General features: G+C 39.5%; 1 protein-coding gene across 10 annotated transcripts in view; it reads right to left on the bottom strand.

The window, feature by feature from the left end:
* The window catches only part of lola (longitudinals lacking), a 74,665-nt gene extending 59,717 nt beyond the window's left edge, over positions 1–14,948 (bottom strand). For 5 of the 10 annotated variants that reach the window (XM_018009640.2, XM_018009643.2, XM_018009646.2 and 2 more), the window contains exons 1-5: positions 12,632–12,950; positions 2,175–2,645; positions 1,659–2,094; positions 935–1,591; positions 758–841 (exon numbers count right to left, since the gene is read on the bottom strand). In XM_018009640.2, the coding sequence (XP_017865129.1) occupies positions 758–841; positions 935–1,591; positions 1,659–2,094; positions 2,175–2,348 (1,351 nt within the window). In that variant the 5' untranslated portion in view covers positions 2,349–2,645; positions 12,632–12,950. Of the gene's footprint in view, positions 1–757; positions 842–934; positions 1,592–1,658; positions 2,095–2,174; positions 2,646–4,542; positions 4,767–12,631; positions 12,953–14,375 lie in introns of those variants that run through there. The other 5 variants (XM_018009634.2, XM_018009627.2, XM_018009624.2 and 2 more) reach the window with 4 other exon arrangements.
* Between the last annotated feature and the right edge of the window lie 245 nt (positions 14,949–15,193).

Here is a 15,193-nt window from a genome sequence, read left to right as displayed (position 1 = left end):
GAAGTTAGTTGTAAAAAAAACTCAAAATAAATAAATAGTAGTACTTTCAACTTGCACAAATTATTATCTGGTTTTTTTAGTTTTTAATTTTGGCTGTAACATCGAGAGCGGAGCAAAGCAAAACAGAAAAACAAAACACACAAACAAAACAAATTAGAAGAAATCAAATCAAGGCTATCAATTTAATTTGTTTTTTTTTTTATGGTACTTGAAACATTTGTCATTTGGTTTCTGGTTTTTAGTTTTTAAATATTTCTGTTCTTTTATTTTTCGTTTGCTGTGCCGCCGCTTCGAATTTTGTTTCTTGTTTTTTCTTTTTCTGTTTAGTATTTTTTGCATTTTTCTTGTTGCTTGTTTTTTTTTTTTTTTTTTTTACTTTCTTTCTATGCTTTTGACTACCTAACAAAAATTCTTGCTGAAACGTTTAAGAGCTTTTTTCGGAGCACGACCTTTTGCAGTTTTATATTTTATATTTTTCAAAAATTAAATAATTATGTAGTATTCTTTCTTTTTAAGTTTTTGAACGAAAAACAAATTATGTGAATTAAGAGTTGTGTGAGAAAAATTCGTAAAGATGATTTTTCTGCTTCTACTAAATTTGCATTTGAAATTTTTAGCTGGTCGTCGTGCTCGGCTGGTCCTAACCATAATTGATCTAAACTGTTTTTGCTTTTTCATTTGTATTATATATATAAGTTTGTATATAGTTTTTCTTGAACTATCTTTTCGAGTATAGAGTATGCAAGGAAAAACTCACCTTGTGGATCCCGTTGCTGTGCATCCTGTGCGGCCATTAGTCCAAGTTCATCCTGAGATCTGTCGTGTTGCCATGTTGCATATGCTACAATATCGACAAGAAGAATTTACACAATTAATATCCAAAATATGTATTTATATAATTTGATATTTAGATGCTTGTAGAGCAGAGACGCACCTTGACTAGATCCTTCGCCACCCTGACTGGTGCCGGCCGCTTGGTCCAGCTCCTCCATTGTCATATCCTCCTCATCCAAAGTCAAATCCTCAACATTCTCATCGTGCGCATCATCGTCGTATTCGGCCTTGGGCTCGATGACCATTTCAGTTGTTGTTATGCTATTATCTTTGATCTTTTGTTTATGATTCGACTTGTCGAGCGTTGTTAATTGCTTAACGACACCGGGATGCACGGCAACAGCGCCACTTGCAGCACCACCGCTTGCCACATCCATTTCCTCGGCCTCGCCTTGGGCGCCTTGATTCTGCTGTTGTACATTGTCGGTGTTAATGGCATCGCTTGTTGTTTGTTGTTGCTGCTGCTGTTGCTGTTGTTGTTGGGCGCCCTGGGCAGCTGCTGTCGATGTTAGTTTAGCGCTTTCAGTCTTTTTGGTAACGTTACTGCTGCTGCTGCTGCTGGTCAATGGCTGGTTGATTACTTGGCTTCCGGTGCCGCTGCTTGCGGCAGCAGCAACCGTTGCACTTGCTGCACCGCTGCCGCTGGCCAATTGAGTGCTGACCAGAGCGGAGGCGGCTAAGCCAGCGCTTGTTTGTTGGAGGATTGACTGATTGGAGGCGGCGGCTAGCACAGACGAATTCGAGTTGTCGTGCATATCTGCAAAAGTAAACAGATATATTATTTAACAACATATATTTTCTAATTATTTATTTTTGCAATTTACCATTTTCCATGCTACGGCGTCGCACTTTTCGACGACGACGCGATGGACTGGAGGAGCCTTCACGCGAACCGGCCACATCTCCAGCATCGACCATGCCCCCAACACCCACAACTGCACCGGCCGTTGTGATGCGCGCACGCTTTGTCTGCTCGAGTGTATAGGGAGCGCTCAGCTTGACGCGATGATGTGTATCGGGTTTGGGTGCTTGCTGTTGTTGTTGGGCTGCGGCGGCAGCTGCTGGGCCCGTGCCGCTGCGATTATCGGATAAACCTTTAATCTGCAGCGATTCGGCGGCTTTGAGCAGTGCCGTCAGTTGATCCTGCGAGATGTTCACCTCGCCGCGATACATATAATCCATCATGGCGCGCAACTCCTGGTACTTGACATCCTTGAGTATGAAAATCGGATGCTTGTCGTACTGTTCTTGCAGCAAAGTCTACAATATTAAATAGATTGCACATTTGTTTCAATTTTAAAAAACAAAAACAAAAAAAAAACTTTTTTTTTTATACTTACCGCAAAGTAGGGACTGCATGCTGATAGCACCACCTTGTGGGCCTTGAGAAATTTGCCCTCGGCGGCGAGCGTACAATCGACTAGTGTCTCATTCTCCAGCAACGTATCAAAGACGCTGATTAACGTGCTCTGATGGTTGTTCCAGCGCAAACAAAACTGTTGATCGTCATCCATGTTTGCCGAAAAGTTTTCAAAGGATAGAAGAGGAGGAAGGGAAAAAATTGATTTTGCCGACCGTCGCGTCGTTCGACGTGGCGATGCGCACTTTAGGTTGTGCTCTCTGCCTGGCGCGTTTTTCTTTCAGCAGCTTTCAGGAAATTTCAGTATACCATGCAATTGAAAATATAATTTTGTTTATATATTTTCTTAGTAAGCTTTCGTTTGTGTTTTCGGCTTTATCTTCCACTTGTTGTTATCTTCCTTCCTTTTTCTTTTTGTTTTTGTCAAATGCTTGTAGTTATGTCAGTTAAACTGCAAGTGCAATGCAAGAAATAAATATAAACAAGTTAGTTAAGTCGCCAAACACAAAAAATGACAATAATTCACACACATACACATATTCACTTGCATATATCAAAAGAAACCAAACAACAATGGCAATTAATTACTCGCTTTTATGTTTTGCCTCTAGCAAGCTGTTCAAGGTCAAGTTCATGTTTTATTTCAGCAACGGCAGAAATACAGAAAAAGCCGCCTAGTACCTCTCTTACACACACATTGAAATGCATTAACGCTCAACAGAGCTCGAAATTTCAGTGGGATTATTGTTATTATTTGTATTCTTCGCACACATTCGTATATATACGTATGTATGTATAAATATTTTATCTACATATGCAAATTACACAGCTCCGCAATTGCTTCATCCACACATCAACAAATACACCAACACATGTGAAACATACTTTTTTTAACACACGAAAGCGCCATCTATGACGCTCGAGCACACAACTGCAAATGCAATTTTTTTTTTTTTTTTTTCTTTTTCCGTCGTTTGCTTCCAAATACTTCTATCTTTGCTTTGCTTCCTTTTTTCAACTTTGCTCATTCCAACGGCACCAGCCGCCACACCACTCACTCTCACTCGACATGAAATGAGCGCAAGCAGAGCAATAGCAACGAGAGCGCAAGTACAAATACTCGGCTAACGGATTTTGTGGCGATGTTACAGTTGCTAGTGTTGGAGATCGATGGAAACGATAAATGACGACAACGAGCAGTGTTGCCGAATCAGCTATTTTGTAGCTAGATCTGGCTACTTCTTGAGTCCGATTGCTACACAAATTTTCAAGCAGCTATTAGCTACAAATCTGGCTATTTTCAAATATATATATATAATAGGTAAGCTTTCTAAAATGTTATGCAAAATTCATTTCTTATCAGTTTTTATACCCTGAACCCATTGAAAATGGGAAATCAGGGTATAATGGTTTTGTGAAAAAGTATGTAACGGGCAGAAGGAATCATCGTAGCTGAAATTTGGCATGCATCATATTTTTTCGATAACTCATCCGATAACTTTTTTATCTAGAATTATCGAAAATTTGATTTTATTATTTATGCTATGAGTATAGCGTTCCACCCAACTACCTTAAAAAGGCAAATTATAAAAGCGACAATGGTGAAAATGACGAGTTGGTGGTCATAGATGAGATATTATAATAATTAAATTAATAAAGTTGACTTTTTATAAAAAAAAAACGGCACTGTTTTCTTTTTTGCTACTTTTTCAGCTATTTTAGAAGAAAGTTGGCTACTTTTAGCTACTTTCAGCCTTCGATTTTGCTACTTTTGCTGAAAAAGTTTCGGCAACACTGACAACGAGACGTTGCGACGACGACGACGTCGACCCGTCGCTGTCAGCTAGCTAACGAGGCGGCGGCGGCGGCGGCAACAGCAAGCAGCATGAAACATAAAGAGGGGAAGTTTCGCAGTCGCAGTCGACGTTCGCGTCGTCACTGCTGCATGCACAAACACACACACATACGCACTCTGTATGTGAACGAGACGAATGTGTGTGCGCGTGTGGTTATGTGTGCGTGTTCACTGTGTTTTTTCCTAGTGGGATTTTCATTGTGGAAAATTTCACAAGTAGCCACACATACAGAGAAACGTTTACGATTTTCTGATAATTTTAAAGTTGAAGTATGAAGCAATCGCTACTAGTCAGTCACATAGATTTCCGTGTGTGTGTATGTAATTTGCTTTATGGTGTATTTAAAAATAGAACATTTTTCATTTAAAGGAACACACACACAAACACAAATTCACATACATGATAAAAATGGGGGAACTGCATATAAAACCGATTTCACAATTATGTATGTCCATTATTTATTTATACTTTTTCCCCACTTCACAAACTTACTTTATTTATTTATTAATACACAAGGAAAATGATTTTCTTTTTGTGTGGTTTGGCGTTGGTTGTTGTTGTTGCTGCTGTTTAATGTGTGTGTGTATGTTTTATATACGAGTGTATGTAATTTTTTTGTTGGCCAGCACACCGCACGCGTCACGATCTGCCGTGCACACACTAAGACCAAACAAAAGCTCCAAGCGCACGAAAGCAACTGAAACGACGTAAATGTGCTGGCGACTGAGAGACCCTTTTTCATTTTCGCCGCGACGCTTCGTCGACGCTCACTTACTGCTCTCGCTCTCTCGACGCGTTCGGTTTGGCATGCTCGCTCGCTCATTCGCACACACCAAAATGGCCGCCCATGGCGAAGTTGATGAGAGTGAGCGGTGTAGCTCTGTGCGAGTGTGAGTGAGAGTGAGCCTCACATACTTTGGGGGCATGTTATGAAATTGCCAAGTAAGCAGCAGCAGACGACGATAGGCAGGTAGAGGACAGGCAAAAGGAGCCTTTTTTGAAATGCATTGCAGTGAGCGTGCCAAAGAGCAAAGTAAATATAACGGGAAAACATCCCATACACGCACACAAACGCAGGCAAGTAAACTGGCAAACATAATGCGAGCAGTTCAATTCGCCGCAAGAGCCTAACAAGAAGCAAAGCGAGTGAAAGAGAGAAAACGTGGCAGAGTTTTTTGGAGTCGGGTGATGATGCCGTCGCCGTCAACCTCGCCGCTTGGCTACATTTTCATTTTTCAAAATGGAAGCGAAAATTATATGAGCAAAAAAGAAATTAAGAAAGAGGATTGATGCCTCTACGGCGAATTACTATGAAAATTGTAATGAAAAGGGGAGCGCACACAGTTGCATCTCATATGAAGTCTTCTTCTTGATATTGTTGGTTTTGTACGTCCGTTTCCTGCCGTAATTTAATCATCAGCATAAAAAGAGGTGGAAAGCAGTAGCAACGACAGCGACAGCTGCAACACGCGCTCATTTGCTCGTTCGTTTTTATGGCCCCCGTCTGAAGGCAGACAGGCATGCGATGCGGCGAACAGACCGACATAGAGAAGTTCTATAGAAAACCTAACTGTGCCCATGTACAATTCTCTGACCACAATGCGCGCAACAGAGATAGCAACATTTGCGCTATGTGACGCACAACTGAAGACGATGTTGGCTGGCGTTCGGTTCGGCTTTTCGGTTCGGGCTCCCTTTTTCACAAGTCGTTTGTCGCTGTTGTTGTTTTTTTCGCCATGCAAAAGGAAGCAGCCGATCAATATAAAATATAATGGCGAAAAACACATGCTGCGCTTGATGTTGTTGTTGTTAAGAAGTTGATGGCCGAGCGAAGGCGAAAAACGAGCAACGAGCAACGAAACGAACAGAAGTGCAAGCGCAAGAGGGCACCGTTAGGCGGACGGTTACTTTGTGTGAGGGGATCAGTTTTTTCTATTTACATACATGCATTTGTTTTGTATGCATGTATATATCGTATGTATATATCGTATGTTGTTGTGTTGTGTGAACTTGTGTGGCCTTTGTACATAAGGTGCGAGACATGCGCAGTGGCGCCATCTGTTCTTAGAGCAACTCTTACCCCAAATGGCATAAACGTTGACGCTGACGGCGACAGCGGCGTCGACGTCGACAGCAACGTTGATGATGCATTGGCTAGACAATGTCCGCCGCCTCAAGCTGAGGGTTTTTCCTACGCACACACACACACAATTACATGGAAAAGGGGATTTATAATAGTTGTTATTGTAGTTGAGCAGCAGCAGCAGCCGACTCACACACACACACACACACAAAGCCAGGCAAATATTCGCCGTGGAGTAGTAGGTAAAATCGGGCGGAGGGGCGGCTCGCTGCCAACGCATACAGCGACTGCAGCAGCGACAGCATGGAAAAGGATCTCTCTCGCTCTCCCGCCGCTCACTGCCTCCCTCTCCCTCTACCTATCGCTCACTCTCTGTTCCACAACTACGTTTCGTGACGCACGCTCTTTGCACATGCAAGGTTTTATTTTTGCGCAGATGGTGGAGGATTATAACGAAAATTGGGATCCTTTTTCCCAACGCAGGCAAAGAGCAAAGCGCTATTGTTGTTTTTGTTGTTGTTGTTGCTGCTGCTGAGCGAGTTGTTGTTTTGCATGGAAAAAGTACAGTTGGACCCCACAGAAAAACTTTGTAGATGACGCGTGCGTTTATATTATTATTTTTTCGCTTTGGGGTTCTCGCAACGGATGTGTGGCGAGAGCATATAGTCGAAAATTGTGCCGATTGTGAATGGGAATGAGAGTATGAATATGTGCAAAAAATTATATATGTATGTATGTTTGTATTGAGGTCTACTATCAAACGACGTTCAAATAACAAATATTTTGTTTACGAAACGTGGTTAGCGAAAATCTCAACTTATTCTTTTGTTTATTTTAGCAATTTGCAATTGAAATGCAACGGAATTGCATTTTCCGAAACATCGTGTTAAATGCAATTGCCACAATAATAATATATATTAAATAAACTTCATATAATAAAGGAGGTATGGGAAAGAGTGAGTAGCTTAGTGATATTTTTAATGTATTGGGACCTACTATCAAACGACGTCCAAAATTACTCATATGCGGAACGTTGTTAGCGAAAACCCCAACTTTAGATATTGATTTAGCAGCTGCCGTTCACAGGATATCAAGATATAGATAAAATATCACTTAACACCTTCAGTTGGGGCAATTGCAAATTGCAGTTAACTAATATACAATAATTATATATCAAAAAAATTTCCGAGTAAATAACTAAATGGATTTATTAAAATTTATCCTATATTGTCTTATGATCTAATTGTCTTCAGCTATATCTGATTTCTATTCCCATTCCGTATTAGCCTTTCCCGAAACTCTTTCTATTTAACAATTGTGGAGAGATCTACTATCAAACTAAAGCGCTATCAAAATGTCACGCAATGTTAGCGAAAAACTCTCCCATCAAATGATATTAATCTAGGCACTTCAATGCAAATCGCAGTTGTAACGGCACAGGACCTCATTAATTCAGGGTTTCAAATGCCAACAACTTGAGTGCCATCATGCCCTGATGCAAATCGGGTATTTAAAAAAAAAAAAAAAAAAAAAAGTAAATATATAAAATTAAAATAGAAAAAATAGGATAAGGGCACAATAGGTTGCAATACGAAGCACGCGCCAGACGTTAGACCAGGTTCCACTAATGTTCCGGTCCCAGGATCTCCGAGCAACCCCGAAAACTGGTTAAGCCTGTTTAGAGACAGAGAGCAGGAGCAAGCAAAGGGTCCACACGCAGAGGGTAAACTTTTTCCTGTTGGGGGTTGCAACCCCTAAATGTGCGCCGGCCACCGATCCCCCACCCTCTCGCTCTCTCATGCGAACGGGGATCGTCGTTAAGGCACAACTGCCGTTCCCTGTTTCCACAGGAAGTGCGCTCGAGAACAGAAAACAACAGGGGGGAGAGCGAAAACAAAATGGGACTCCAAATGAGACTCAAGAAAATTGTTTTGGAGCCGAGAAAAAAGAACTTTCAATACGTGTTTCAGCTGTGCCTACTGCCGCCGCTGCTTCTGCCGCCACTTCTTTCTTTTATATTTTCTGTTCGGATTTTTATTCTGGTTCTAAAAAGTCAAAAGAAAAACCGGTTTAGCAAAATATACAAGAACTGTGCCATTTCGAGCGAGTTGGCAGAAAAACCAGTTTAAAGAAAAATAAAACACACTCGCAGAAAAATCAAGAGACAGAAAAACAAATTTAAAATGGAAATAAGTTGAAAAATACAAAAATAAAATAAGAAAAGAGTGGAAGAAAAAATTAAAGAAAGAGGAGTTCTTGCTAAAAAAGAAAGAAATGAGAAAAAGTTCCCCCCACAAGATTTGCATAAAGTGGAATTTATCTTGTCGCTTGCCAAGCTGGGCTGCTGCTCACACACACACACACACACACACATGCACAGACAGCGATACAGGCAACCGCACGGTTACAAATACAGACATAAATTTGTATATTTACGACGTAAAAATAAACGCCGCCGTCGTCGTCGTCGTCGACTTTCAATAATTTAATTTGTGGCAGCAACAACAACAACAGCAGCAGGAGCTATAGAGAGTTTGGGGCAGAACGGAATTGAGGGGAGGAGGGACAGAGGTAGGCAGACAGAACTTGTAGCATTCGCAACAATCTACAAAAAAATAAATAAAGAAAAAACCAAAAGAAATCGCGTTAAGAACAACGTAGGCGGCGGCGGCTACGTCTACAACACGTTGTCGTCTGCCTTTATATGAAACGGATTTTTATTACTATATACATATATATATGCAGTTATTTACATATATATGTTATAAGAGGTATGGTCTACCAAGGAGTATACTTTTCCATATCCTATATGCCAACATATAATTATGATTCTAGTTATAATTAGAAAATTTCTGGATTTTATGATTACTACTGTGTGAAATGTTCCAAAGAAAATTATATAATAATAATTATTATCATTATGATTTATTTTTACTTTCTTCCTCATCTATCATCTAGTTAGTCATATCTTCACTCATGTAATGATTAATGTATCATTAATATTTCTTTACATTATAATTTAATACAGAGTGCAAAAATTAATGAGAAACCCTTCAAATAAATCATCAATCTCAATGTGTGCATCATCATTAGCATACGATTAAAATACACATACATATGTATCTTGTATATAGATAAACACACATACATATTGATAACATTTTTCCGTTTACAGGTAAATTCCAAAGTCGTTCAGACAATCCGTTTTTCAATACGATTCTGTTTTTCTGCGCTGCCCCGCCGCAAAGGCAGAAAATGTCGTTTTTGCCATTAAAAGCGGCCAACAGAGAAAAACGAAAACTCGTTTTTTTTCTGTTTGTTTTTTTTTTTTCAACAAGCTATTTAAAGTGAATGTTAAGGGCTTGTGTTTTGTGGCTTTGAACATACACACACTCACACACATACACATACGAGTTGTGGAGTAAAGGGCGTACTCTGTCGCTCTCGGAATGAGTTGAAAATTTAAGCGTCTAAATGGCAATGGGCAACGGTTTATGGAGCTAAAGACTGGACAGAGGAGGGGCTGGGCTGGGGGAGACAAGAAAACAGCAAAAGCAGCGAAGTGAGGGCAGACAAGAGAATAAGCAATGGCTTTTATCTATCAGAGTATCTGTCCGTCTGTCCGTCCGCTCGTCTGTTGCTGAATTTGGCCTGCGGCATTGACTCGACTCGTTGATGCGAATGATGATGTTGTCTGACTGTGCCCACTCTCTGCCCGCTATTCCCACTTCGCCATCTCTCATTCTCTCTCTCCCTCTCGCTCCATATGTTTTCGTCTCTTCGATCACTTCATCTACGTGTGTCGGCGGTTTTTGGGCATGCTGTAATTTGAAAATGTGGTCACGCCGACTTTTTTTTTTTTAAATAAGTGTGTCTTGAACGTTTTTTCTCTCTCTCTCTTCTCTTCTCTATATATGACAGGTGATGTTTGGGGCGTTATGTATTTACATATTAATATTTGCATAGCTCTTTGCTTAAACTTGGAAAACAAAGAAGTTTATAATTCATGAAGGCATTGAACATAAAAGAGGAGTATCTGGGAATAGATCTTCAATATAGAGTTCTAAAACCTTTTTGAGGTTATTTTTGTTATAGATATATTAATTAGCTTTAGCTTGACAATCTTTTCAGTTATACGCTAAATTTAAAACATTTAAAAATCTTGAACATGTTTAAGTCTTTAATAACCTATCCAATTATTTTGTTTTGCTTTGTTTTTCCTCAATTATTTTTGACAACAAGTCAGTAGGCCGCGTGAAAGTGAAATTGCGAACAGACTAAATGAAGACACAAAATAATCAACAAGCCAAAAAATAAATAATAAAAAAAAGTTCAATGAACTTTTTGGCCATTGGCACTGGCAAAAAATAATAATAACAATAGAGACAAGAAACTAGCGAAAAAAAAAAATAGCCAAATAAAAGCAAAGAGCAGTCAACGATAACGGCCTACAAAAGTCTCGCATATTATTTTCCCCTCGCATTTTGCACGTTTTTATATTTCTGTCTACTACAACAGAAAATAATAATTATTATATAAAAAAAAAACTCTGTAGGGCAAAGAATGTATGGCACGCGACAATATTAAACGTGTAGGTCAGTGTAGAAACTGAAGAACACCCAAAAGAAATAAAAACAATAATCAAAATGCAAGGTCGTTTACGCTCAAGACGTGGGTGGTACAAAATTTCCGAAGACAGACAAAGAATGTAAGCAAATACACGCACACAACAAAAGCATGAATGATCTAAAAATAATAATAAAATAATATAAACAAAAATAATAGAAGAAATAATAAACAAATCACAAGTACTAAACAAAGACTCTTGAGCATATTTTTGATTTTGTTTCGCTTCAGTTATTCTTCATCTCTTATTCTTATATTTGTGCACTTGTTGCGCAAAAGCTTTTGTTATTTTTGTTCCTTCCCCCGTCTTTTTCTGCTTTTCAGCTTTTTGTGCGTGCTGCTGCTGCTGCTGATGGCTGGCTCTCATTATTTTTGTTATTATTGTACTTTTGTTATTCTGCACATGTGCGTAGAATGTAAACAAATGAAACTTTTAAGCTGCACGACAAAAAGTTCAGTGCGCGCGTGAAATTTGGCAACGTCGCAGCGCAAGCATATACAGCTATATGTATTAAACATGGCGTGTATGCACATAAAGTGAAAGATTATAAAAGCGACAAAGCAAAGTATGCGTATGTATGTATGTATGTACGTGAGAGTCAAAAACAGGCCGAAAATATGAAAAATGAAAATGTAAACGTGTCTGTAGAGCACGTACATACATATGTACATACAACAGCTACAGCGACGGGAGCAGCAACAGCAGGCAACGAAGTAGAAGTGTAGCACAAAGTGGAAACAGAAAAATATGTGGCGGGCGGTCGAGTGCGTCCGTCGGCTACAAAGAGAGCGCACGAAGCGCCAAAGCGCCTGTGAGCACTGTTTCTATATGAGTGTGTGCGTGCGAGTGTGAACGTGGCTGTGGCTGTGACTGTGTTTGTGTGTGAAAAGTGCAGAGAGAAAATTTCACGCTTTTTTTTTGTCGTCTTGTACAAACATAAACGAAAAGCAAACGAAGTCAGCAGCCGAAGAGCCAAAGTGAGAGGGAGTAAAAAAGAGAGCGTGGCCAGCCAGCCAGCCCGCCAGTAGCATTGAAAAATATTTTGTACTGTTGTTGTTATTATTGTGTGGTGCTGCTGCTGCCACGGCTGTTTCGACTGGGTTGCCCATAGGGGGGAAAACCAAGATGGCGGATACACATAGAGCTCAAAACAGCGACACATTTTTTCTAGATTGTACTTATTTTTTTCGACAACGTGCTTTTTAGCAATTAACATGTAAAAATGTTTTTTTTTTTTTACCTAGCGACACGTTGTTTGATATTGCATTGAAAAGCGCGCTTTAGAAGTTTATGCTGCCACTGCTGCTGCTACTGCGCATATATTCGCCAATTAGAAAAAAGCTTATGTAACGAGCGCTCGTTGTCATACTCACTCTTTCACACCAACGTCAGGCTGCCTGACTGACTGCATACAAATGGAGAGAGAGAGAACGTACAATTTTTCCCAACGACACTTGACCTCATTTGCATGCGTGTGCGTTTATGTGTGTTCATTAAATTAATGAAAATTGTTCGTCATTACTTCAAATTGCATACAAACACATAGACATGCTTCTACATGCATGTGTGCAGTTGCAAAAATGCTGCTTTAGAAAAGCTTTGCAATGCAGCAAAAGCTTTCACAAAAACGCATGAAAAATCGATATGAAAGTGAGACGCTCACTAGCACTCACACACGGACACACACTTTGCAAAAACCGTTGGAAATATTGATTTTATATGCAAAAACACACACATACAACAGAAGAGAAAAAGAGACAGAAACAGTAAATCAATCGCACAAATTAGAAAGTACAGTTCTAAGTCTATTTAAAAATATATACATATAGATCTAATGCATTTTTAGTTGCTTGTTTTTAAGGTATACACACCGAAATAGAATCACAGGCAGCACATAGTCGTCGTGTCGTTTTGATTAGATTTTTTTTCTTCTTTCAAGAGCTTTGCACATCAAATTATGTTAATACACACACACACATAGAGAGATACGCACGATTTGTATATGTGTAAAAGCGCGCGGGAGAAAAAGCAATAAAATTGAATTTATTTTTATTAAAAAGCCAAGTTTTTCAGTTGTGTGTATGTATGTATGTGTAGTTTTTCTGCTGCTGCGGAGTAGCAGCCCGCACAACAAAATGCGAAACGCGCGGAGCCACTGAAGAAAAACTGACGACTGACGAGCGCGCACGAAAACTTTTCTGGTCTAGCCACCGCGCAGCCAACGAAGTTCCGAACGAGAGCGAGCGAGCGAGCGAGCGAATGAGTGTGAGTTCGACAAAATTACCCAGCTGCGGCTGACTGCATGAAAAGAGTACTGCTCATCGCCTTATTTTGTCATACCCCACATTGCTTGCAAATTGTCATGCTTTTAAATTTGTCATATGCCTTTTCAAGTTTTAGATTTCTTAAATGCAGCTTGTGTATAATTAATTATTCATTTTCGTATATTTAATTTTACAATGAAATTACAATGATGAGAGTTCCATCCTACTAGGTAACTTTGACTCTCATGTATGTGTGCGTGTTAGTATGTGCTTTGTATGCTTGGCGCGCGCGCAGAGTTGCCAACACCAATACGAAAAACTCAGCGGCGCATGCAAATCAGAAAAGTTGTTAATGTTTTTCTTTTCTTGTTGTGCCTGATAAAAAGCAGGCTTGGTTGCTTAATTGAAGCAACTCTAACAGCTAGTGCCTATTGATATAAATAAGCCAATAATTATACATACAGACATAGATATGGTTATATGTACTTGTCAGCTAGCTGGCAACTCTGTCTATGTAGTGGAGTTAAAAAATATCATTCGTTGTGGTCGCTCGTTTTTGTCGTGTTGTTGTTGCTAGCAGCGCTGCTCGCTCATGTAGGGGGCGAGATTTTGTGTATGAGTTTTTGCCAAGGCGAAGCCATAATGTTCACAAGAACAAAAACTGCCGTTGCTGAGTTGTATCTCTCTTACTCACACACTCTCTCGTTAAGTGTATATCGCTCTCACCATGTCTCCTTTTCTATGCATATTGACTCTACATGTGTGTGTGAGTTTGTATGATTGAAACGGATAAGGGGGGAGATAGAGCATGTAAAATGTATGCATTGCATTTTGTACTTAAAAAGTGCAAATTATTTTGTGTGTGTGTTTTTTTTAATGATCGTTCATGCACGCACACATACACAGAGTTCGCTGATTTATTTTAGGCTCCAGCATGACTTCATCGGAACATTTTCGTGCACCCTTGCTCCCGTCATACCTTTTAAAAGCATTTGTATGTATGTATGTATGTGTGTTATTATGTACTTAAATTTTCAACGGTGTTGCGTTTATGCCTTATGTATTTGCAATTAACGCTTTTATGTGAAATTCTACACGTTTAATAGAAAAGCTCTAAGCGATTCTAATTGACGAAATAGAGACAGTTTAAGGTGCAAATTTTAATTTTGGCATACATTTTTTTCACTTCAAAATAATTAGCGATCAGCTGCTGAAAGGATAAAGGAAAAACGAACCAAAGGAATATATATTCTCTTATATATAATACATACATGTAACGTAAATATACCTGGTATAAATACATACATACATACGTAAAATAGCATCACGTTTCGCATAACAAGTAGCTCACCTGCATTCAATGAAAAGCTCTCTGCCTCTTTATGTCCACCTCCCCATAGTTAATAAGCGAAAACTTCAAATCGGTCACGTAGAAGCTTTTTCCTTTCGTTTTACATTTGCCTCTTTTGTTACATTTGACAAGCGGTGCGACGTCGGCGTGAGCGTCGACTGCAGCTGCACTGTCACCTAGGCTGCCGCCGCCTGCTGCAATGACAGCTGCGTCACACCAACACAAACACACGCACACACACGCTAGTACAAAGGCTCGCGATTGCACGAGAAACAAACACATAAGACAAGTGAAAATCAAACACTGCCAATTATCTACATACAAACATATGTATAGGTATATTTATGTTATTTGCTCGTTGCTGATTTTTAATTATAATAAATTATATTTCAACTGCAGCCTGGGGCCATAAACCACATCGAACGACTTAAGTGTTTGTTGCTTTGCGCATTCTATTCTAAAAAGCTCACTTTATTACAGATTTGATTTTTATTTTCTTGGTTTGTTTATTATTATTAAGTTTTATATTTTTATGTAAACGAGCTTCAAAGTATGCTTGGGGGTGGGGAAATTATTTACGTTACGTTATGTGCCATAAAAACGAGCGCACGAAGCGACAAACGCGTTATTCCTGAGAGTTCAATTTGCTACTGCAATACGAAACGAAGAAAAAAACTGCGATGTCGAATGCGAAGCCAATGGCAGGCCAAAAAGAACAAGAGTAGAAAAGCTACAGCCAAATCCAAACACAGAAAAAGCACAGAGCATGTGTGTGCATACACGAAGCGCAATATTTTTGTTGTTTTCGCTGCATACAC

The sequence above is a fragment of the Drosophila arizonae genome, chromosome 5 (genome assembly GCF_054131065.1).
Source record: "Drosophila arizonae isolate 15081-1271.41 chromosome 5, UAZ_ARI_1.0, whole genome shotgun sequence".
Taxonomy (NCBI): domain Eukaryota; kingdom Metazoa; phylum Arthropoda; class Insecta; order Diptera; family Drosophilidae; genus Drosophila; species Drosophila arizonae.
This window is presented reverse-complemented; position numbering and strand designations above follow the sequence as displayed.